Below are 23,922 nucleotides of genomic sequence, written 5' to 3' on the forward strand. Positions count from 1 at the left end.
ATCAATTGTGATTGGAAACAAAATTTAATTTCTCACAGTTTTATTGTCACAATTAATTGTGTTTACCTTTTTTCTTGATAATTAATTGTTAATTCAAGGTTGATTAGTGAAGGACATTCACAATTACCATTAATTGTTGATTATATAATAACAATCCTAATGATGTTTTTTTCTTGCAAACTTATAATTATGATTAACTAAGGAAATTAGCTGATTGTTACCTAAATCACTTCCATAACAATCAAGTGATTTCTCAACATAATAATTGTTCAATCAAATTAATTGGTTAATTTTTTGTCTGCTCATCATAAAAATACAATCATTAGTATGAAAGTTAAATGATTAACGATCAGCTAGTTGATTAATCAACAATTAACTTGAGTAATCATTTTGATTTGTTGTTGTGGTTTTCAAGAGTAACTGATTTTGTTTAAAGTGTCAAAACAATTTAACAATCAGATTAAGTTGATTAATTGTTAATTCAATTAGAAGGTCAAGTTAAATGGTTAATCAAAATGAAGTTCAAATTTAATTGTAATCAAATATTTGACCTGAAAAAGTTTCAAACATTTGTCAATTTAAAAGTGATAATCAAACAATCCGGAAGAAACAAAATGAAACTGAGTAGGTCAAAGGTAAATTATTGTTTATCTAATTAATTAATTGCAATCAAAACAATTTTTTCAGGTCAAACAATTTATTTTAATCATAAATTAACAAATTGAATTATATTAAACCCCAATCACTTCATGATCAAAACTTATATTCACAATTAAGGTGATAACAAATTGAAATGTTTCCGATGAGATTTTTATGATTAACTTTTGATAGCAATTAGTTAATGGTTATAATTAACAATCCTCATAGTAATTAACAAGTTAATTATTTTATTTTCAATATTTACGTTGAATTAATAATAACAATCAAATCATATGATTGATTTTATCAACCAGATATACAAATACAGTTGACAATTAACAATTGTGTTTATTATAATATCACAATTAACTAATGATTTAATGTTATTATGTTACAACAATTAAGCTTGATCATATTTACTTTGATTGTTTGTCAAATTTTTGATCATTTTGTAACTAATATTAATTACAATTAATAATTTAGGTAAAAACAAAACATCAACTTTCACTAATCCAGTTTACAATCAAGGAAGTGATTAAAATTGACCTTTTTTTTATTTAAATTGTCCTACTAATTAAATTAGTGAACTAATCATAACTATTGATAAAAATCAACTAATTTCATAATCAAGATGAAAAAAACCTAATTAGTTGATCATTTTGATTATAATTGTTACTTCACAATTGTAAATAATCAATTGAATTAAGGTCTAATCAATAATCTAATTGTCTGGTTGTTAATTACAGGGAAATCCTTTGTTTACAATTAAAATCAGCAAATTATCACAATCAATGAGTTCATTATGATCATTTAATTAAAAAGAATTTTAGAAAATTAATTGCTAATCAAGTGATTCTATTGTTTATTGAGTTTTAATTGTTTAAGTAAAAAAAAAGGTTCTCATTGGAATGATGATTATTTTTATTACAATTAGTTAATCAATGGTTGCAAATTTGAGTTCTAAAAAAGAGAAACAAGTTGATCAACTAAATTGTAGTAGTTGGAAGTTTACATAAATTGTTAATTAGTTGATTTTCGTTAAAAAAAAGACAACAATCAAATTCTTGATTCAACTTTCATCATTTTACCTTCAATGATACTCAGAGTAAGTTTGATAATGTAAAATGATAATCAGGCATCAATTGAATGATCAATTATCTTTATATTATGATACATGTTTAAAGAGATGATTAAGTTGATTGTGAGGATAATTGTTGTTGTTGTTGAGAAAGGAAAAACTTGCTTGTGAATCAAAATTGAAACAACGTAATAAATTAATTATGTTGTTGTTGTTGTTGTTCATTGTTATAAGTTTAGAGCAAGAAAAAAAAGTCCAGAGAGAAAACCATGTCATGTAATTGTTGTTGTTTCTCAGCGTTAATTGTTACGTGATTGTTTAGATGTTATTGTTGATTGTTGTTGAGTAAAATGCAATTTTTTCATCATCATTCAAATTTCATGGTAATAATCCTTTCCAATGTTCCTTTCATCATGTAAGACAATTCAGCGCTTCATTGATTTCATCATGAATTTTTCCTTGTGAATCCAAACATGGCAAAAGTCTTGAGAAATATAAAAAAGGAAGAAAATTTTTACAAGGTAGAGAGAGAGAGAGAGAGAGAGAGAGAGAGAGCAATGAGAAGATGATGATGGGAAGATGGAAATATAATAACACACAATAATCTTTGTGTGTATTTATATAATTGGGCAGGTAAGGGCGAGACAAGTTTGATAATATTTTTTTGAAGTTTCCATTATCATTCATTTTCCTTTCGATTTTGTGTTTAGTTAATTTTGATGATTAAATTAATCATCATTGTGATTCTCACTTATATTTTTGTGTCTTCTTTTCCCTTCTCCAATAATCATCGTCTCCCTATTCATATATAAATAGGAGTTTCCCTCTCTCTCTCTCTCTCAAATGATGATGATGATGATTATTATTACATTCGTATGGATCAAGGTATCTGGTTCATATCATCACGTTTGAAAATTTTCCCCATTGATGGAAGCACTTGAACTTGACAAGGTTCAGCATTGAAAGATTCACCATCGATTGAAATGATTCCATTGGGTGTTAAAGGTTCTAATCGATAAGCACGAACGGGTATCCATTTAAGGTAGGGTAGGTCAATGTGACGAGCGGTTTCAAGAGATGAAAGGAAACGAAGAAGATTTTTAATTGATACTTTACTGGTTAAATATGCTAACCAGATAACACCATCGGCTAATTCAGATTCTGGTGCAAAATGAACAGTAGGTGAAAGGTGAGATTGACTAGATGATTGTACCATTATAAAATCATCTTCAATTGTTACCCAATTGGAGGGTACATCTTCCCATAAGGGTGGAATATAATAATCTTGATTAGGAGATGGAGATGAACGAACATCATCCCCACCATCATCATCATCATTATCAGAAATATCTTGAAGAGTATCTTCAATTGAAGATGAGTTTCCATTTGATGAAGGATTGAATGAACGTTGGATTGTTGATGAATCAGTTACATCACCGCCTTGATTGGTGTTCACCTCGATTTTAATGTTATCCGATGAATTGTGCTTCTGGTTAAGGCTGATTAACTTTTTACTATCAATCGGTAAATAACTTAATCTACCACGATAAGTTTTCGGAACTGGAAGGAAAAAAAAGAGAAGATTGAAATGAATAAGATCAAGGAAAGAGATTGAATTTCAATAGAATGATAATAATTACCAATACTACGGTAGATTGACCATAAAACAAAACGGAACCACCAATGAATCGAAGTCCTTCCGATTCGATGTCAATATCGGCAATTAATCCCCAGCCCACTGAGAGAAATGAGTAAATCTTTTGCCTTGGCATCGCGACTTCAACCAGATCAAGTGGACATGGTTTTCCAACGATAACATTTAAGGTTCCAGAGATTATCGGATCAATCGAGTTGTTTGGACTAAATTATTGGAAATTAATAACATTAATCCAAAAGGATATAGAGAGAAATTAAAATGATTATTAAAGGAGAAGCTTAAAAAAAAAGGTTGTCAATCAATTTGATTTTTTGTTCCTACCTATTAATAGATTGTAACAAAATGAAAATCAAGGTGATTAGTTTTTCTTAACTGTTTCAATTAAAAATTCAACAGGGTAACATGCATGTAATGAGAATCACATCAAAATCAATAAATATTAACAATTTAACTAGTGGAAAGTTTAACTGGAAAGATTTAAAGAGTTGATATATTTTCCTACCCTCAGGCAATATGACAGGTAACTGGTAATTTAATCATCTAATAATTAGGACAGAAAAGTGGATAATTATTGTTGTTAAAGATAAAACAAATAATGGTTAACAATTATAAGGTGTTTAGACTTATTATCTTCAGCTGTAATCTAAAAGATTATATAAATTAGTGGATTATCATTACAATTATGATTAAATAAACCAAAAATTTTAAGGTAAATCAGATTAGATTTGATTTGATTTAAATTAATTGAATACATAAGGTTCACGTTAATCCAGGACAAGTAATAAAAATCCTCTATTGACATTACTTAATTGATCATCTCGGACTAGTAATTAATTTAGTTACAAATTATCATCACTTGATAACAATTAAACAAAGTAAAGTACGAGTATCTAATTTAGTGGTGATATGTAAATGTAATAGATTAATTATCATTGATTGTTGTTGTTGTTGTTTTTTTCCTGTTTACAAAAAAGTGAAAGAATCAATCACCTTTAATATCGTGACAATTAAATTAACTAATTTAAGTTTGTCAAAAGAAATGTGTTGATTAAAGAGATGATCGATGAACCAAAGCACTAATTGTTTGCCAACAAATCAAATTTACTAAATTGTTGTGATCAGAAAGAAAACAATAAACATCGAGGCTATTGATCTACTCGGATAACCAGAATACAAGAAAACCGCATTGTCAACAGGTAGAGAGAGAGAGAGAGAGAGGTTGTTTTTGTTTTCTCTCTCAGAGAATTTGAAACAATAGAAACACTTATTCTTGGAGATTATTAAAGGTTAAAGGTTACAAACCTTGTCTTATATTCAAGAGTAGCTGATAATCCATTCCCTGAGCCAGCAGGAATTATACCAACAGGTATTTGAATCGCTTTCTGCCAATCATCTCGTGACATTAGTCCATTAAAAACTTCAAATAAGAGGCCATCGCCGGAGACAACGACAATACCATCCCAATGGTAGATATCGGTTAGATCTCTGATCAGGTCGAGAGCACCGTTTTTGTAATTGGTTGTGATCACCTGATGGGTAATATCTGCTTCTTCAAGAAGGGGTTGCACTTTTTTCCTGAATTTACCCGGAGCTTTACCAGAACCACTGAAAGGATTGATTAAGATTAACAGTCTACGATTACGAGGTGTTGGTGATAAATTGTGATTAACAAGATTAACGGTTGTTGGTAATGTCATGATGTCGATTGTGAGATTGATTAAAAACGAATTTCTTTTGTTATTCTACAAAAACAATTTGTAGAGGAAGAGGAAGAAAAAAGAATAGAAAATAACAGAACACAAAAAGGAAAATAAAGAGACAAAAAGACAGGCACAGACAGAGAGAAAAAGAAAGAGATGGAAAGAGAAAGAGAGAGAGAAAGAAAAGAAAAGCGTAACAAGATGGAGGAGAGAAAGGATTGAATAATCAAGAGGAAATTTATTCCAATTGATTGTTGGATTAATTGTGACAATTTAGAAATTGTTTAAATTCATATTCTCCAAATAGAAAATAATAAACAGAGAGAAACGAAAACACTTTTGAACCCTGAGGTTACAAAGAGAAGAGAACATGTGACAAAATGAGAAGAGAATGACCGATGACACAGAGAAAGAATTAGAAAAGGTGATCACGTTTAAGAAGAATAGATAATCACAATTAACTATTGTTCGATTGGAAAGTGATTAATTAAACAGCGAAAATGAACAATCCACAAGAACAGAATTATAAATAAATGAGAAACTTTTTCTCTCGTTTTCCAATCTAAACAATTCTCACTCTTCATCTTCTTCTCCCTCTTTTCTCTCTCATTCTCTCTTTTTTTCTCTCTCTCTTTCTTTTCACTTTTTTCTCTTTCTCTCATCTTCTGTCTTCGAAAAAGAGATTCACTTTCAAATTCAGATTCTACCCTGAAATTCACCCACATTTATTTCCGATTAACAATTTGATCTAATTGTTTGTTTACATTTAAGTCCAAATGTCAACAATTAACTCACTTTCTCACTGTCGCCATCTATTGTTTCCGATTTGCTTTTTTTCGTAATTTTTGATTTAATTGTGTTCATTTAATTTCCGTTCAATCATCATCATCATTTTGATTAATTGTTTCCTGTTTTCGAGAGTCAATTTTATTTACAATTAAATCAGGTATTTGAAGGCCTTATGATTGTCACATTTTGTTGATTGTCCAATGTCAATATGGATCATATGTTTCATTGGAAATGTTTGTTGTTCAATTAATTGATTCCAATTAATGATTTACTTTATTCTGCTTTTTTCTCTTACAATTGATTTACAGAATATTCTTAATCAGTTTGTCAATGTTGATGCTTTTCAATTAATTTGATTGATGATGATGACACTTAATCACAAAGGTCTTGTTATTGTTGATCATATGTTTGCTTATTTTATTACAATCAAGTACATCCTATGATGAAATTGTTGTTGATTATGTTTTGTAACAATTAACCTTTATCAATGGTTGATTTAGATAATTTATCGATTTACCGCTTCATTACAATTAATTGAAGGAAAACCATTGATTGGTTCAATTAATTGGTCTAATTGGCGATTTTGTTGAACGTTTAGTTGAATTTTGGGAAACCACTGGAATTATGAAGAAGAGGAAAAATTTAAGCGCAATTTACATGATTAAAAAGATTAGATTAAATCACAGATCAATGACAATATAATGTTGGTAGAAAAACATGATTTGATTGATCGATCCACTACCAATTACAATTAGATGACTGAAAAAATAATTTAACCAGAAGAAAACTGAATCAATTTTTTCCCGGAAGTTTGTAAACTCAACATAATAATAATAATAATAAATTAGATTGATTAAAAATTGGATAATCAAGATGCAAGAGACAAAACATACTGCCAACAATTTACAAATTGCTCATATTTCATCATCACCAATAGAATCGGAATATGATTATAAATAAATAGATTGATTGTCTATCGGATTACAATAGACAGAAACAAGCAATCAGTTGATTGTGTCAAATAATCAGCGGCAAATTGTTTTTTCTTTTGCATCAAGATCATCAATTTGATATTTTTCTTTTCATCTTCTACTAATCAGGTAACGGTAATGATGATGATTCGAAATAAAACAAAATCAACCGGAAATAGAGAAGAATAATAATCACGTTGAAAACGATGGAATGACCTAAACATCATCGAATAGATTAGTCGGAGGTTGACGAGGTTCGAAAGATCGATGATATAAATCTTTCGGTGTTGATGATATACTCGAATAGTCGATTGGTTCAACGTCATTAAGTAATTCCGTCTTACCAGTGTCACGATATTCACCTTGAGATCGATTGGTTCGAACTGTTGGTTCATCGGGTTCTACATTAAATCCTGATTGTGTTTGATTAGTTGATCGAGTAGATGAATATCCAGTTAATCCGCGTCTTTCTCGATTTAAATTACTTCCTTCTTCTAATCGAATTTTTTTATTCTTTTCCCGAGTAACCAATTCTTTACCCTCTCTGATAAGTTCAGAGGTTGTCTCATCGTCCATGATAAATTGTTCAATACCCATGAAATGAAGTAATCGTGAACCAAATTGTAAAACCGTAGCCAAACAAAAGATACACATAACAATTGGAAGATAAATGTTAAAACCATCACGAATAAGTGGAACTACGTCCATGTGACCCATGACCTTAGTGAAAGAAGCTTCTTCCTGATCAGCGGTTTTGGTTATATGAGAATCGAGATTAATCAGGCCAAGAATATTTAGACAAAGTGGAGGAGTTAATCGACATAATAACCTAAAAGAGAGAAAAAAATCGATGGAAAGAAATTAGTTTAATAGTTGACAATCAATCGGAATATTGAAATACTCACATTCCGGAAAAGATGAGGGAATATTCATCAGTTTGATGATGAGGAGCTAAATAGTAGTAATTAAATATTCTTATTTTAAACACCGTATAATATGTACACACACAAAGGTACGCGATGGACATGATTGAGATGAACTAGAGGGAATGAGAGAGAGAGAGAAGGGAAAAGTTAATTCAGTTCGATAATCAGATTGATCGGGTAAATAGACTCACCTCAATAAAGAAATAATTATGATTCGATTTAAGAGAAATAAATATACTAGCGAATATGCTTAAAGGTGGATGATGAATTGAGAAGGTCATTTCAGACCAAATGACCATCAGTGATAAAGCTCCGGTCACATAAGCTAAACACCGGAATAATGGACCTCGAACGGCACATTTCCAGTACCATTCGATTCGAGGTGAGTAAATGTTTTGGTAAAAGAATCGGATTAATGATGATTCGGGTGGATTTCTTTTCAGGGTAGATTTGAATGTTTGACTTTGGCTCAGTTGATTACGTGACACATCCTCCCAATCGATGGCTTTGTTGATTAAATTGTCCCACTGACAATGAACTCGATGATGATCTTGAACGGCTTTTTTAATTTGTTGATTCATCCGAATGAGAGATTTCTCTGTGTAAACAACTCCACTTGAAGATCGTATTGCCGCTGATGAGGTACGATCAAGATTCTGATATCGAGAGAGTAAATTGTTTCTCCACTCGTTTGGACATTTGTCCAAAATTTCATTAATAAATAAACGGAATCGAGTATTATTGGGAGAAATTGCCTGATAGGCACAATTAATTTCATCTAGAACATCTTCCAATCTTTCATCGGCTTCAATTTTTTCCACACTCAACTTGGCAACTCTAAAATAGACATAAGTTTGCGTTCGTCCATGAAGTGAGGTGTTAAAACAACTTCGAGGAATCTCAACCAGACCATAACCAAGAAGCACAACCAATAGAAATAACCCCCAAGTATTTGACGCTGTTGTACAGATCACTTTAAGTTCAGCCCAACCCAATGAAGTTCGCAGAGCAACATAGATAAGAATGAAGAAAAAGATGATGGCAAAGGAACCATAGTAAATGGCATTAGCGACAAAAGCGGACTTTATTTTACCGAATTTGGTAAAATCTCCAGCCATTGAATAGCTTTGCATTATTGGTAAGATTCCCCATGTAAGAGCTTGGATTGACCAATAGACTAAACCCCAAAGGGTGGAAAGAACATCTTTCTGAGCATAGCTCCATGGATGACCACATATCTCCTCAATTATTTTCTCATCATCTTCACCACCACCAGTACCATTTCCTGTGGTGTTACTGGGTGACAATGTGGTAAGATTTTGAAGCGATGGATGAGTTACATTTATAAAAGGTGAAGTTGTTATCGGAGGGACAGTTGTAGTTGTAGTTGTAGTGGTTGTGGTTGTTGTTGTTGTTGTTGTTGTTGATCTGGTTGCGTTTACTTCAAGTAAACATTGTCGATAAGCAGTCTAGGGAAAGAAAAGAATAGAATAAGATTAGTAAACAATTTCAATTTCTCTGAGTTTCTATTCTTACCGAGCTTATATCAAGAGGCAGTATAAAAATCACAATGAAGGAAAAAAACCAAGCAATGAAAACAGAAATTGTCACACCGATTGATTGTTCCGTCCAATTACCATATCGGTAAAGTAAAAGACTAGATAAAAGAAATGTGGTAATAATTTCCAGAGTTAATGGCCATAGGGTCATGGTTATAATTGAGAAGATGATGAGAATTAGAAGAGAAAAGAGAAGAAAAAAAAAATTCCACAAAAAGAACAAAAATTCAACACAAGATTTAAACAAATCCAATTAACCTGATTAAGGAAAGAAATAAACTGGATGATAAACAATTGAATAAACAATCGATGGTTATTTAATTAATTAAATTTTCCAACAAATTGATGATGATGACGATGGAAAAGATAATAATAATTGAATGAGAAAAACAAATGAAGGTAAAATTAAATGGAATCAGAAAACATCAGAGAGAGAGAGAAAAAGATAAACATGAAACATTTGAAAGAAGAAGAGAAAAGGAAAACAAAATCGAAATCCAATTCTCATAAATAACCATCAGATCATAATTAATGTTACACCAATAATCAGATCGAAATTGGTTCACAAATTAACAATTAACTAAGAACAATTAATTAGATGAACAATCAATTCGGAGGAAGAAATCAAATCAACAACAACAACATTTAAGTCCCAACAACATAAGAAGAGGGAGTTACAGTAGAAGGGGAAAAAATAATGAGCTCGATTTAAATTTAGAATAGAAAATTAATTAATTTAATTAATCAAATTGTTCCAAGATTTAAGGTCAATACAATTGATACAATTAGCTGATTGGCAATTTATCTTGTTCGTCGTCTTGGTCGATAACTGAAACTTCCATAAGTTTTTCTCCTTCTCCTTTCTTTGGAATCAACTGTTGTACAACAATTAGTGACAATCGAGCTAATTACTGATTTAATTGCGTTAAAAATTCCACTTTCTGAATAGTATAGATTAAGATACTCTTCACAATATAATGAAGTAATTAGGAAAAGGTAAACTTTAAATGATCTACGGAGAAAATAATGAAAAGGGTTAGCAAGAATTAAACTGCTAATTGGTTGACGATTAATTAGTTGATTGTTGTAAGTTTGGAAATCAATTACTAATATGTAACCATGCCAGCCGAGTGCAGGTAATGATGTCCATAAAATGAAGTCCAGGATTAACGGATTAACGGCACAGGTTAAAAAGATGAGGTGAAGAGCAATTAATCCAATGGTTAATTTGTCTATCAACTCATTTGATTTTGGGTTTTCATCACTAATTAACTCACCAAATCGGTAGGTCAAGTTAATTGCTAGGAATGCTAATATTGTCCATCTAATTATTGGCCAATTGCTGTTATCTAAATAGTGTACAAATCGACCTCGAATCGATGAATATGATTTATTAATGCCTGAGGCACTATAAAGGGTGGTACTTGGGTGGTACATGATTAGAGTTTAATTGTGATTAAAAAAACAACAACAAATGGAAACAATTTGTTAGACAATCAAAAGTAAATGGTCAACAATTTATTAGCAACATTTTTAATCAATCTTTAGTTATATTATATTATACATTGTATTGATTTGGTTAATTGTTAAGTGTATCCTCAGGGATTTGATTTACTATTACGATGATTAAAGTTTACAATTAAGTTATTTTTTTGCTTGTTAATGTTGTTTATTGTTTTAATCACAGTGGTAATTGATTAATGGAAGCACTTTAATCCAGTTATGTTTCATTTTGATTGTTTATCTCTTAATTGGTTGGCAATTAAGCTGAGAGAGAGAGAGAGAGAGAGTAATCAATTAATTAGTTGTTGATTATTAAATTAATCCAGAAACTTACCCAATCCAATTGTATGGCAAATTATATTTCACTGATTAACTAATCACGGACAAAATTGATTGCCAATAAATAGATGATTAAAATTAAAACAAAAAATGTTGAAAAGCAAAGAACTGCTGGTTTCATGATTAACTAATTGTTGTTGAATAGATTGGTTGATGACAATTAACACTAATAGAAATTAATAGCAAACTTTTTAATTTAGTTGGAAAAACAAACTCACCAAACTGATTCAATTACGATCAGATTTTCAACTGAATTAAATTGATGAAATGATGAAGATCTTATATAAGATGATGTCAACATATGAAATGGTGAAAATAATTAATTGTCACAATTTAAATTGTCGATTAAAAGTGATAATAATAATTTGTAAATAGAGGATGGCAAGGAAAAGGTATTAATGCCAAGAAAAGGAAACCAGGGCAACAATTAAATACTATCATCACAATTAGAATCATCGATTCGTGAAGTGAATCAAAATTAAGAAGAGAAAAAAAGTTAATTGTATTCAACTAGAAATTTGGAATAATTAAAATAATAATAATCTTCTAATTCAATTGTTATTGGAACTTTTTTTTTCTATTTGCGGATTTGATTCACTTATCGCAACAGTGACGGCGAAAAGAAGATTGTCTAAGGTTAATTGTTAACAATTAACTGATCCAATTGTCGAAACCAGAGGTGATCTATTATTTCATTTTCTATTCTTAATCATTTGCAATTAACTGGAAAACTTTTTACTCTTATTTGGTTAACTGTTTTTCGAGGGCAGAACAAGTAAAAAGTTAATTGTGTAAACATTGAGAGCAAGTTAATTGTTGGTTGATTGTGAATAATCTCAATCAATTTAGATTGTAAATTGTACAATGAGATTTAATTTTAATTATTATTTGTATCAAACTAAATTGTTTTAAATATTGTTTTTCTTTTACAATTGTTTGTCTAAATTATGCTTTCTTTTTACGTTCATTTGGAATTAAATATTGAGATTAAATTATCATATAAATTATCAGGAATTAGGTTGTTAACAATTAGAAACTGATTAATAATTATAATCATTAATATCTAATAATTATCAAGTTTCATCAATTTCATTTGTAAAATATTATTATGTTATATGAGAATCGATAATTAAATATCTTTTCATTTCCTTCCCGTTGCCATTCAACCCATTAGTTTAGCTTTGATTGTAAATTGATTGTTGATAATTAACAGATGGTTTTCCATTGGAGATTGATTCATTTTCCGATATCCGATTGTGATCATTGATTATCTTTACGATTGGAATCAGGATAATTATTGAGTAACCGCATCATGAATTGATTTGGCAAGATAATCAATATTAGATTTGTTGATTCCAGCCATTGATATGCGAGCACTTTTAGGAAGGTAGATATGACATTGATCGACAAGATAATTAACTTGATTTTCTGTTGAAATTGAAAAAGAATAATTAATTAATCGTCTCAATAATTAAGTTCGCATTGGTTAATTACCAGACAGTCCAAGGTAAGAAAACATTCCAATTTGATCGGTGATGTGATTCCATTTTCCGGATGTTCCAAGAGCTTCGAGTTTTTCTCGTAGCGATTTTCGAGTTTCAATTATTCTATTGGCCATTATTTTGATTTGTTGTTCCCTTTAAATTGAAAAGAAAATTAATAGAGTTTCTAATGATAATTAGAATAATAACTTACCATTCACCGAAAAGTTTAGGATCGGACAAAACTCGCTTGACCACACGAACACCATGAGCTGGTGGATTTGAATAATTACCACGGACAATCAAAGTTATTTGTGCTTTTATATTAACAATCACTTTAGGATCTTTAACAACAATCGTTAAATTGCCAGTTCGTTCATCTGAGATGAGAAAAAAAAAATTAGAATTACTTATAAATCGAACGGTCCAATTGTCGTTCATCACTTACTGTAAAGTCCAAAGTTTTTGGCGAAAGATTGAGCACAGAAAAGTTCGAAACCTTGGTCGACAAAATACCGAACTGCGAATGCGTCTTTTTCCAAATCACCAGAGGCAAAACCTTGGTAAGCACAATCAAAGAACGGGAAAAGTTTCTTCTCTCTCATCAAATTGGCAATTTTTTCCCATTGTTCGGCTGTCGGGTCACACCCAGTTGGATTATGAGCACAAACATGAAGTATAATTACTGATCCAGCAGGAGCCTGAGACAGATCTTCAATCATCCCATTAAAGTCGAGACAAAGATTTGTAGCATCCCAGTAACGATAAGTTTTAATGTTCTTATATCCTGAATGGTTGAATAACAATTGATGATTTGCTGTGGGATGAAAAAGAATTAAGTAAATTAAATGTTAGAAAGTTTTAGAAAAGGTAAGTTTGAATGAGAAAAAAAGTTGATTAACCAGACAATAAAATTAGAGGTTAAACCAACAATAACCTGCAATTTAGAATCAAATCAAAATTGTTTAATGAATAACATCCGAGATGAAAATCTTCCGTCACGAATATTTTTTTCATGAGATTAACTTACGCCAAGATGGTGCCGAGATGTAGACTGAATCAGCTCCTAGACAACTTCGTAAGAAATCAGCTCCGATCCGTAAAGATCCTGTTCCACTTAGAGCTTGAATACCAAAGGCTCGGCCTTCCTTAAGGGCGATTGATTCTTTACCAAGAAGCATTTTAGTCGCAGCAATTGAATAATCTGGATCACCGAGCATATCAAGATATTCATGAGTAAGAGTTTCATCTGCAGCCATTTCTTGTTCAACTTTTCTAACAACAGGTAGAACCCATGGTTTACCATCTTCTCCTCGATAAGCTAAAAGAGAAAGAGAAAAAAAAACAGAAGAAAAGCCAAAAATTTTGAGAAAACAAAAATAGAAAAGAATAGAAAAAACAAATATTCTATTAACGGAACATCAAAGAAATCACCTAACAATTTCTTCAAGTAAAATGTAGGAACTCAAATTCAGTCAGTTAAATAGTCACATAGAGTAAGAAGTAAACAATTAAATTAAAATCCATTAAATGACCAGAGAAAAAAATTGAAAAGAATAGACCAAATTAATAAAATTTTACCTCCGGTGGTTAAATTAATTTTCTCAGGAAAAGGATCAGCATCACATAGACGAGAAAGGTGAAAGGTTTCGACTACTCGAGCAGTTTCAACGCCATTAAAAATACTCATTTTCAATACAATTGAGAAAAACAAAGTTAATTGTTGACACAAAAAAAATTAAAACAAAATTAACTGAAACGATCGACAATCAATAGTTAACTAACTATTCAACCGGTTGAATAACAATCAACAATGAGAGAGAAACTTAGGTCGCTTCTCATTGGTCAATTTAGAAAAGCGGTTAATTCAATTATCAAATAGACGAAAATGATCAACGTTATTTTTTTCAATCTAAAGTGAAAATATCGTCAGAAGTAACATTTAATTAACGGAGTATTTTCGTTAATTTAATGATGATATTGGATTATTGAAGTGAATACGTTGATGATTTAGCGAATTCAACTCTTTTTATGTTGTAGATTGTAAATGAATTGATCTGTTAATCTGTTTGCATGAATGTTAATCCGATAATATTTTCGTTTAATTACTACGATAAATTGAGTTTCTAACGTAAATTCAAGGACATTTATCACTAATTCCAATGTTTTCAGGGTAAGAGAAATCAAGAGATTCTCTCAGATGTAATTGGATGTTCAAGGAATTAACGAGAAAAAAAAGGTACACAAGGTCATTGGAAGTTTTCTTATGTAATCATGAGAGAGAATCGGTGCTAATCATTGATTGTTGATTGATAGCAAATGAATTGATTGTGAAAAGAGATGTTCTTACCTCCGATACTGAGATTCATCTTATTTGGCGATGAATCTTCGGTGAATCTACGAGAAAGAACGAAAATTTCCACCGGTGGGGCACTTTGGACATTCTCAAACATGGACATATTTTTTTCTCAGTTATCGTTTAGTAGATTAACAATTAAGAAAAATTATCGAAAGAAAAAAAGATCACAAATTTGATCAATTCTATTCTGTTGGAGTTAAAAATTCTTAGTGAATATGATTCGAGACCTTGAAGAAAACACTAATTGTTCAATACGATTGACTTGCAAATGGTGACAATCAATCGAGAAGGACAAACAATCAAATATGATTGAAAAGGAAAAGGTTGTTACTAATCAACAAAACTATTGATAATTAAATCAACATTGGAATATAAAAACAGATGAAAACCTAGGAAGACAGAGGAAAAGACAGAGAAGATTAATTTCAAGGTTACCCTGAGTTCGAGGAGGAGATTCAGTTGATTCAATTCAGCGGGTTTTTCAACACCATCAACAATTAATATCATATTCCAATCAATTAAATCACTCATTTGATAATCCACATCCTCACAATCACCACTAATCATCACTAATCACCAACGAATCATTTTGATATCAATGATTCAATTGTTTATCAACCAAATTGAATCCAATTGTTTTCCATAATAATAATAATCATCCTAATCTAACAATCACAATCAATATCATTTCAATCAATTGGAAAAGTTTTTATTCATTTTTTTTTCATTAATCAATTATTAGCATTTAAATTGATCAACAGAAAAAGAACCTTTGATTTACTCGTAACTAAATGCGGAAGTTTCAATAATCAACAAATTGTAGAAAATCAATTCAATCAGAATTGAGAGTTAATTTCCTATTCTATTGGTCAACAGATGAAAAGTTGATTGCTGGTCAAGGAACACAAATAATAAAGGAAGAGATAAACATTAGAAAGGGTTGAATAGCCTAAAGGTGAAGATGACCAGCCCCTTAATGGACATCCCATCATCTTTATCATCATCATGTTATCATCATGATGAAGAAGATGAAAAAAGAAATGGATAAGCCCAAATAAAAGGAAGTGATCAGAATAACGGTTATTTCAATTTCTCCAGGTAAGGTTAACACTTTTAATTAAACAATTTAAATCCAGTTTAAGTGTCCATTTTAAAGAGAGAGGTTGAAACTTAATCATCAACCAAATTAAGATTTTCATCATAATCAAAGATTAACTGTTAATCTGGATCATTGTCGCTCTGTGACACCAACGCAAGTTAATTATAATCATCATCATCATCATCATCATCATCACCGATTCCACTTAAATTAATTGATTAACCGTTTTTGTTTTTCTCTGTTTCAATTACAATTACAATTCCATGATTTGTTAATCAAACTAACAACTAAATTGACGAAAAGTTTTCATTACAAGTTTTATAATAATAATAATGATCGTCATCTGCGGGAAAAGTTTTCCATTAAATTGTTTCAATTTTCTTCTCGTAACAATCAGTCTGTTTGTCTTAATTGCGACGGTTAATTGTGATCAAAAGTGTCGAGTTCCAAGATTCATCGCTTGTAAAAAGGGTGACACTTATTATGGTCGATTATGTGTTCGTCAGTGTAATCGTAAGGGTGTTTGTGTCCCATGTGAATATATTACCGACGAGTACGAAGGTCCAAAAGCCGTTAAATATTATATCAATTTGTGTAAACAACATTACCCTGAGGCGGAAAGTTTTGTCGCTCCGATATCACAATGTTGGGTTCCAGTGGATTAATTGTAACATTTTTGGATCCAATTGTCAATAATTAACATTAATTGTCTCTATGTGTTTGTCATCCTGGTTAATTGTGTTCAACTTTTTTTTCTTACTCGAACTTAATTTACTACTAATTATTATTACCTTAAATGGTTCAATTAAATTGTGTCTTGTTGTTTTGAACCTACACAGTTACAATTAAATTTGATGATAAAAACTTTTTCAACATTTACTGTCAATTAACAGTAATCAGGAAAATCAATGAAATTGTAAATTGTTGTTGTTGTTGATGTTTTTTTATCCGAGAATAAAAATTATTTATCAACTTCTCTAATCATTCAGATCTTGATTGTTGATTATTGTTATTTGTTTTTCATTTTGTTTGCTCTCTCATATAATATCAAGCTCGTTGGTGGTGGTTAGGTCAACACAATTGACCAAACTATTGATTGATTTTCCAGCAAAAGAAGATGATAATTATTGAGAACAATTTTTTTTCCACAAAGGTTTTACATAGAAACAGAATCAAATTTGATAATCTGATTACGAACAATTAAGTCAACCGATTATTATATATAATTTTTTTTTCGTTTATCTTTTACCACTAAATTAATGTACCAATTGTTTGTGTTTTTCCAATTTGAGTAGCAAAAGAATTGTGGTTTATTGACCAGGATACCAATTTCTTTTTCTCTCTCTTTGTTTTCCAATAAATCGAGTAAAAATTTCTTTGGCATTTCTTAGATTTACATGTATTAATATCCATAATTATCGTTTCGAACTCGTTTACGAGCTGCAAGTCCAGCGAAAAATTCATCAATATCTTCTCGTCGAACCACCTTATTATTATCAACAAACTTTTTTAAATAATTTTTCAATTCATCGGCCATAAAGTTACATTGCTGGATGGCTTCAATGGTGGTAACTCGATCCATTTTATTGATCTCATTGAGACCTCGCTCATATTGACTTATTTGGATACTTTTCTCTTTACCCTGTTTCTCATAGAAAGACACAGTGTCCTTTTCGTCGCAAATAAAACCACAACCAAGGGATGAATATTTAGCCAAACAAAGTGGGCATTTACAGAGAGCAGATCGCCAGCCCTCTTCCCAGAAAGAAGATCCTTTAAGACCATCAATTGATATTTTCGATTTAAGAGATTCAAGTTTACATTCATTGGAATTTACTGCGACAACAGAATCACAGGAGCTTTCAATTCCAGAATCACTGCTAATATCGGTGTTACCCAGAGATGAATTGGATTTTTTTTCTTTTTCATTGGTTGAATTTTGGGCTGAAGAAAATGATGATGAGGATGAGGATGGTTGTGAGGAGGATGGAGTGGATAATGAAGATAATGAAGCTGAACTTGGTAAGATGTTAGATGAAGATGAGGATGAGGATGAAGATTGAGAAGAGATTGGTAAAAATTCAACGGATTTTTGATCTTCTTGTGAACTGGATGGCATTGGTTGTGGTTGTTGTTGATTTAATTGAGATGATTCTTCATTAACTCTGAATGTATCTTTAAAATAATACCAAAGGAAATCTAATTTAGCCATACAATGGCTACAAACCATTTCAGCGAACCCTTTTTCCTCAGGTATTTCAGATTCCAGGTGAGCATCATGAAACCAATCTTCACAAACGATACATTGATACATTGGATCATCATTTTCTGGATCAGGATAAGGTCGGTCACAGACACAATACAAGCCCGAGAAATTATGATTGTACACGTTGTCAGGATTAGAAGGGCTTTTGGTTGGGCAAAGATTACATTTGGTTCCACCAGTCATTCGTGAATTACCACAATCACAACGGAAGGAACGTTTAGTATACAATTCGTAAAGATCATGGCCTTCGTGGCAAGCATACGAACAAGCCAAACAGATACCATTTGGTTCACCAGAATTTGACCTACAAGTATTACATGCATATAAAGCTTGACGAGTAACATAACCACGAAGATAAGTACAATCTTTCTCATCTGATCCACCAAGAACAGCGAAAGCATCATCTTCCAATTGTTTCTCTTCTTCAAGAACATCCATCATGGTGATAACATTTTCACAATCTTCTTCAACAGGTAAACCAGATTCACAACCAGGTAAATCATTGACAACAATAATCTCTTCCCTCTTTACAGATCCATTCACTTCTGCTGCTGGTGGCGAGGAAACCATTCCAATAGAAGATAATTTTTCACTTCCAGACATTCTACCAGTAGATGAATCACCTAACAAACAAATTATGAGACAAAACAACAATTAAAAAAGTGATTAAATGATTTAAAATAAAACAAGTGAAGGAGAGTTTCCTATGGAAAAAAAACCCCAGACCCGACTGGCAGCTTGTTTTGCTTTTAAAAAACCGCGATTTACGAATAAATAAAAATAAACCACTAAAATCAAATATTGATGAAAATTAGAATGCTGATGAAAAAATGATGATGTATTAAATAAATTAACACAAATGAATTGATCAATTTAAAGAAATTGATGAACCAGTTCAAATAATTTCAAAATTGAACTTAAATGAATTCAACTCACTAAATAATTAAACAGGAAGGGACAAATTCAGACAGAAAAATTAACAATCATCAAATATAAAACAATAAAGAAACATTAAAAATATAAAAAAAGATTGTAGTAAAACGAATTAAAACGGTACCACTTTTCTGGATTAAAGCGACAAATTCAAATTAATAATGCATTATATTATATCAAATTTATAGTTTATTGTATATTAACAATTAATATAAATTTATATTCGTTGACGAAGATCTTCTCGTATTGCCATCAGCATTTTGTTCATGCAGATGTTACTTGCATCCAGAACTTTGACATAGCTTCAGGGTAGAAACTATGGAAAGCTGAGTTTTGTATTATTACCAAGACATTTAACGTAAATCGTAAATTTAAAAGTTATGCTGTGGTTGTCAATCGTGATAAAAAATCTTTTCGATCAACGAGTCTGATAAAATATTAAACTCAATTTGACCTTCACCTTGATCGCACAGAAACAAGAATCCTATGAATCATTATTTGTGATTAAAATAGATGACCTTCAAATTCTTTACTTTGAAATGTTTTCGGTGAGTAATGGATCATCTGTATAATAAATCATACTAAAATTTACAATTAACTTGTAACGATCCGTTGACCTTCGTAAACATGCGTAACAACACGAGTGAATTTAAATATTTCATTAGATACACAAAAGACATAACAGAAACGGAATTCAAATCAATACACAAGACAATTTAATTGTTACAAAGTGTAATCTAAATCACTAATCAGTGTAATTAACATCAAACTACTCTCCAATTTAGTTCAACTATCCAACCTAACAATGTTTTCAAATTGTAATTGATGAGAATGAAATTTTTTTCATCGAACGACAATGTATTAATGTTTTTGTTTCCATTGATTGTTGAAAATTAAATGTAAAATATTAAATTTACAATTTATTTCCAATGAAACTCATTATACTTTCTAATTAATCAGGTACAGTGAAGTCCGGACCATCAGCATCAAAATCATATTATATCTTTATAACTCTATCATCGTCATAATCAATATGATATTCAACATCAAAATTCAACATTAACAACGGAAATCCTACATCTAATTTATCATTACTTCAGTGAATTAAAATTTATCAGTTGGATTTGATTAAGAGAAATTCACATTCAAAATGAAAGTGAACTATTAATCCCAATAAATACTGATTTCTGCATTAAATTCTTATTCTACTCTGCAAGTTTCAAGGGTTAACTGTAATTTATTTTGACGATAAGTCGAAGAGCAATTCAAGGCCAAAGGTTAATCCAATGACACCTTTAGATTTACTGTAATCAATTATATCTTGGAATATTTTGATCATCTCATTTTTATCAAATTCGTTGATTGTTTGCTTAACATAGTCGCTCAATTGTTGAACAGTTGATTTTTTGTTATTCAAGTTTAAATCTTTTGGAACCAATTGTAGTGTTGCTAAGGCATAAATGATGAATGGTAATGTTTTGATTGTTAATTCAAATGGTTTTGGATTGATTTTTAGTATCTTTGTAATTGTAATTATGGTTAAAGTAAATTTCTCATCAAATCCAAATTGATCCGAGGTGAATTTTAATCCAGTTGGAATCATCATTCCCCTTTTAATCCATAATGGATAGAAAACTTTAATTCAATTAATTAATTTTTCTGGTTTCTTCTTTTATCTTCCTCTTTCTTTTTTGCTCTCTTTTTCTGGTCATCAGGAAGGAAAATATTCTCTGGTCACTTGTTGGCCAGTTTTGATCTTCTAATTCCAATAATTGATATTTATTCAATTCTTTTTATAAAGAAAACTTTCGATTCGATTAACAAACAAAAATCGAAATTAATTATGAATCAATTAGAAAAACAAAAATTCGATTGACAATTAAAATTACAACAATTAAGATTAAAGGCAAATTGTTCACAATGTTTGATGAATGTAAATTAATCTACACCAATAGTAGACTTTGAGTAATTTTGATTGTGAACAATTGAGGGAAATGATTAACCGATCCGATTGTCCGATATCATTGATTTGGATTAATATTGAAGATTTGAATTATCGTACAATTGGTGAACAGCGTTGATGTTAATCTCAACTGAATTACGGTAATCACTAATCTCTTGGTAGAATTCAAATAATGAATTCTCAAAATCAATAGCAACTGATTTAAGGACAAAGTTATCTAATTCAGATGGAGTCCAACTTTCTATTTCAAATGCATCATGTAAAATTAAACAAGAAAAATAAGATGATTCGTATTTGTGTTTAGATCTAAATGATAAAATGTTATTATTTAGAACTAATTTAGACAGAATAGTTTCAAATATCAAATTAACATTAATTACTTGTACCCAATAATTAATTTCAATCAAGACAGGTTGAATTTTTAATTAAGTGATATTCTATTCCTCAATTGTAATGTTATCCTCAGAATAATGAACATTGTTATGCAACCACCTCAAAGCATCACGAATTTTAATTGCGTTCAGAAAGAATTGTTGATCAAAATCACGATTCTTGTAAAATCTTTTCAGTAACAATACAAATTCAGAAGCTTTAGGAGAATATTGACAATATCAGTTAAATTCTGCGGAAAATAACAAATATCACCTTTAAATTGATTAAGTCTTTGTTTCCGTTTAAAACATATCATCAGTTAATCATTGATTACAATAAAATTTTAAAGTTGATGACCGTCAAGGCTGAAATTGATTAGTTACAATTAACAAAAAGTTTAATTGTTTAGGGTTGACCTTTACTATTAATAAACAAACAAGAAGAGAACAAACAATTTAAACAATTAATCAAAACAATGGAAATTCAATGATAATAGAAATTTTAATTCTAATTATATTATTCTGGACTAATTATCATTTAAATGGGACATTTCCGTCCGTTATTTAATTTACAATTACATGTTAAACCTTTTTCTCAATGTGATTTAATTAAGCAAACTAATTACATTAAACAGTTGAATGTTCCTTCATTACATTGAAGGATTAACCAAAATTGAGTTAAAGATTAAATGATATAATTAATGATTGAATTAATTAATTATCTAAGTTTTGAATTTCCACTTTGATCTTGAATACATTTACATTTTGAATTTAAGTAATCAAATTCATCATCAATGCATCAAATAATTATCGTTTTTTATTTTTTAATTTACTTTAATTAAATTAATGGTAAATTCTAAATATGATGAAAGGAAGAAGAAGAAAGAAAGAAAAAAATAGAAAGAATGAAAAGAAAACCAAATTTCCAAAATGAAGATGTGTTACTCTTGGTGATTTAAAAGCGGGATTTTTAAACCACATAAATTTTTAACGTTTTAATCTAATCTTTTTTTAGATAAATTAATCTTCTAAATGGTGTTTTTTTTATATAGAATTATAATGCAGCTTATCTCAATTCAGATTAAAGTGAATCCTTATAATACCCCTTACCCTTCGGGTCTGGGGCAAAGAAAACAGGAGCGAAAATAAAACAAATATTACCAAGAGGACAAAGAAAATGAAACAAAATCATAACCATTGCCGCCATGGAGCTGCTGCCATCTGGTGCCCCAGACCCGAAGGGTAAGGGTATTATAAGTTCACTTTAATCTGAATTGAGATAAGCTGCATTATAATTCTATATAAAAAACACCATTTAGAAGATTAATTTATCTAAAAAGATTAGATTAAAACGTTAAAATTTATGTGGTTTAAAATCCGCTTTTAAATCACCAAGAGTAATACATCTTCATTTGGAAATTTGGTTTCTTTTCATTCTTTCTATTTTTTTCTTTCTTTCTTCTTCTTCATCATTGACAACAATAATCTCTTCCCTCTTTACAGATCCATTCACTTCTGCTGCTGGTGGCGAGGAAACCATTCCAATAGAAGATAATTTTTCACTTCCCGACATTCTACCAGTAGATGAATCACCTAACAAACAAATTATGAGACAAAACAACAATTAAAAAAGTGATTAAATGATTTAAAATAAAACAAGTGAAGGAGAGTTTCCTATGGAAAAAAAACCCCAGACCCGACTGGCAGCTTGTTTTGCTTTTAAAAACCGCGATTACGAATAAATAAAATAAACCACTAAAATCAAATATTGATGAAAATTAGAATGCTGATGAAAAAATGATGATGTATTAAATAAATTAACACAAATGAATTGATCAATTTAAAGAAATTGATGAACCAGTTCAAATAATTTCAAAATTGAACTTAAATGAATTCAACTCACTAAATAATTAAACAGGAAGGACAAATTCAGACAGAAAATTAATAATCATCAAATATAAAACAATAAAGAAACATTAAAAATATAAAAAAAGATTGTAGTAAAACGAATTAAAACGGTACCACTTTTCTGGATTAAAGCGACAAATTCAAATTAATAATGCATTATATTATATCAAATTTATAGTTTATTGTATATTAACAATTAATATAAATTTATATTCGTTGACGAAGATCTTCTCGTATTGCCATCAGCATTTTGTTCATGCAGATGTTACTTGCATCCAGAACTTTGACATAGCTTCAGGGTAGAAACTATGGAAAGCTGAGTTTTGTATTATTACCAAGACATTTAACGTAAATCGTAAATTTAAAAGTTATGCTGTGGTT

General features: G+C 30.2%; 4 protein-coding genes across 5 annotated transcripts in view; all 4 read right to left on the reverse strand.

The window, feature by feature from the left end:
- The window catches only part of LOC128397103 (apolipoprotein D-like), an 83,503-nt gene extending 82,284 nt beyond the window's left edge, over positions 1-1,219 (reverse strand). Inside the window, exon 1 of the mRNA XM_053357782.1 lies at positions 1,208-1,219. The gene's annotated coding sequence lies outside the window, so the exon portion shown is untranslated. The remainder of the gene's footprint in view (positions 1-1,207) is intronic.
- Positions 1,220-1,477: 258 nt separating this feature from the next.
- On the reverse strand, positions 1,478-9,917 carry LOC128397038 (G-protein coupled receptor-associated protein LMBRD2-like). The gene is given in 8 exon segments (XM_053357703.1): positions 1,478-3,277; positions 3,358-3,393; positions 3,396-3,577; positions 4,677-5,116; positions 7,054-7,663; positions 7,740-7,873; positions 7,952-9,229; positions 9,297-9,917. Coding segments are annotated over 8 exon segments (3,534 nt in total). The 5' UTR covers positions 9,471-9,917; the 3' UTR covers positions 1,478-2,597.
- A 2,057-nt stretch (positions 9,918-11,974) lies between these two features.
- LOC128397089 (aspartate aminotransferase, cytoplasmic-like) lies at positions 11,975-15,354 on the reverse strand. Of its 2 annotated transcripts, none has more exons than XM_053357764.1 (6): positions 14,993-15,354; positions 13,673-13,963; positions 13,091-13,459; positions 12,857-13,022; positions 12,656-12,798; positions 11,975-12,589 (listed from the first exon to the last, which is right to left on the reverse strand). In XM_053357764.1, the coding sequence occupies exons 1-6, from the start codon at positions 15,099-15,101 to the stop codon at positions 12,456-12,458; spliced, it is 1,212 nt and encodes a 403-aa protein (XP_053213739.1). In that variant the 5' UTR covers positions 15,102-15,354; the 3' UTR covers positions 11,975-12,455. The 2 variants fall into 2 exon arrangements, with proteins under 2 accessions (XP_053213739.1, XP_053213740.1); XM_053357765.1 differs by lacking the exon at positions 14,993-15,354 and adding an exon at positions 14,224-14,429.
- A 2,079-nt stretch (positions 15,355-17,433) lies between these two features.
- Positions 17,434-19,050, reverse strand: LOC128397087 (putative E3 ubiquitin-protein ligase UBR7). Its single transcript, XM_053357762.1, has one exon. The coding sequence runs from the start codon at positions 18,967-18,969 to the stop codon at positions 17,503-17,505; it is 1,467 nt and encodes a 488-aa protein (XP_053213737.1). The 5' UTR covers positions 18,970-19,050; the 3' UTR covers positions 17,434-17,502.
- Positions 19,051-23,922: the final 4,872 nt, after the last annotated feature.

Source organism: Panonychus citri, unplaced genomic scaffold, assembly GCF_014898815.1.
Source record: "Panonychus citri isolate SS breed McGregor unplaced genomic scaffold, ASM1489881v1 Contig00028, whole genome shotgun sequence".
In the NCBI taxonomy this organism is placed as follows: Eukaryota; Metazoa; Arthropoda; class Arachnida; order Trombidiformes; family Tetranychidae; genus Panonychus; species Panonychus citri.

What these genes read in the sequence shown, in the direction of transcription:
- LOC128397089 (XM_053357764.1), bottom strand. Translation starts at nt 15,101, where the DNA reads ATGTCCATGTTTGAGAATGTCCAAAGTGCCCCACCGGTGGAAATTTTC. An exon ending in CAAAAACTTTGGACTTTACA is followed by an intron (nt 13,023 to 13,090) that starts GTAAGTGATGAA and finishes TTCTCATCTCAG; the next exon opens with ATGAACGAACTGGCAATTTA. An exon ending in TTCTTACCTTGGACTGTCTG is followed by an intron (nt 12,590 to 12,655) that starts GTAATTAACCAA and finishes CAATTTCAACAG; the next exon opens with AAAATCAAGTTAATTATCTT.
- LOC128397087 (XM_053357762.1), bottom strand. Translation starts at nt 18,969, where the DNA reads ATGTCTGGAAGTGAAAAATTATCTTCTATTGGAATGGTTTCCTCGCCA.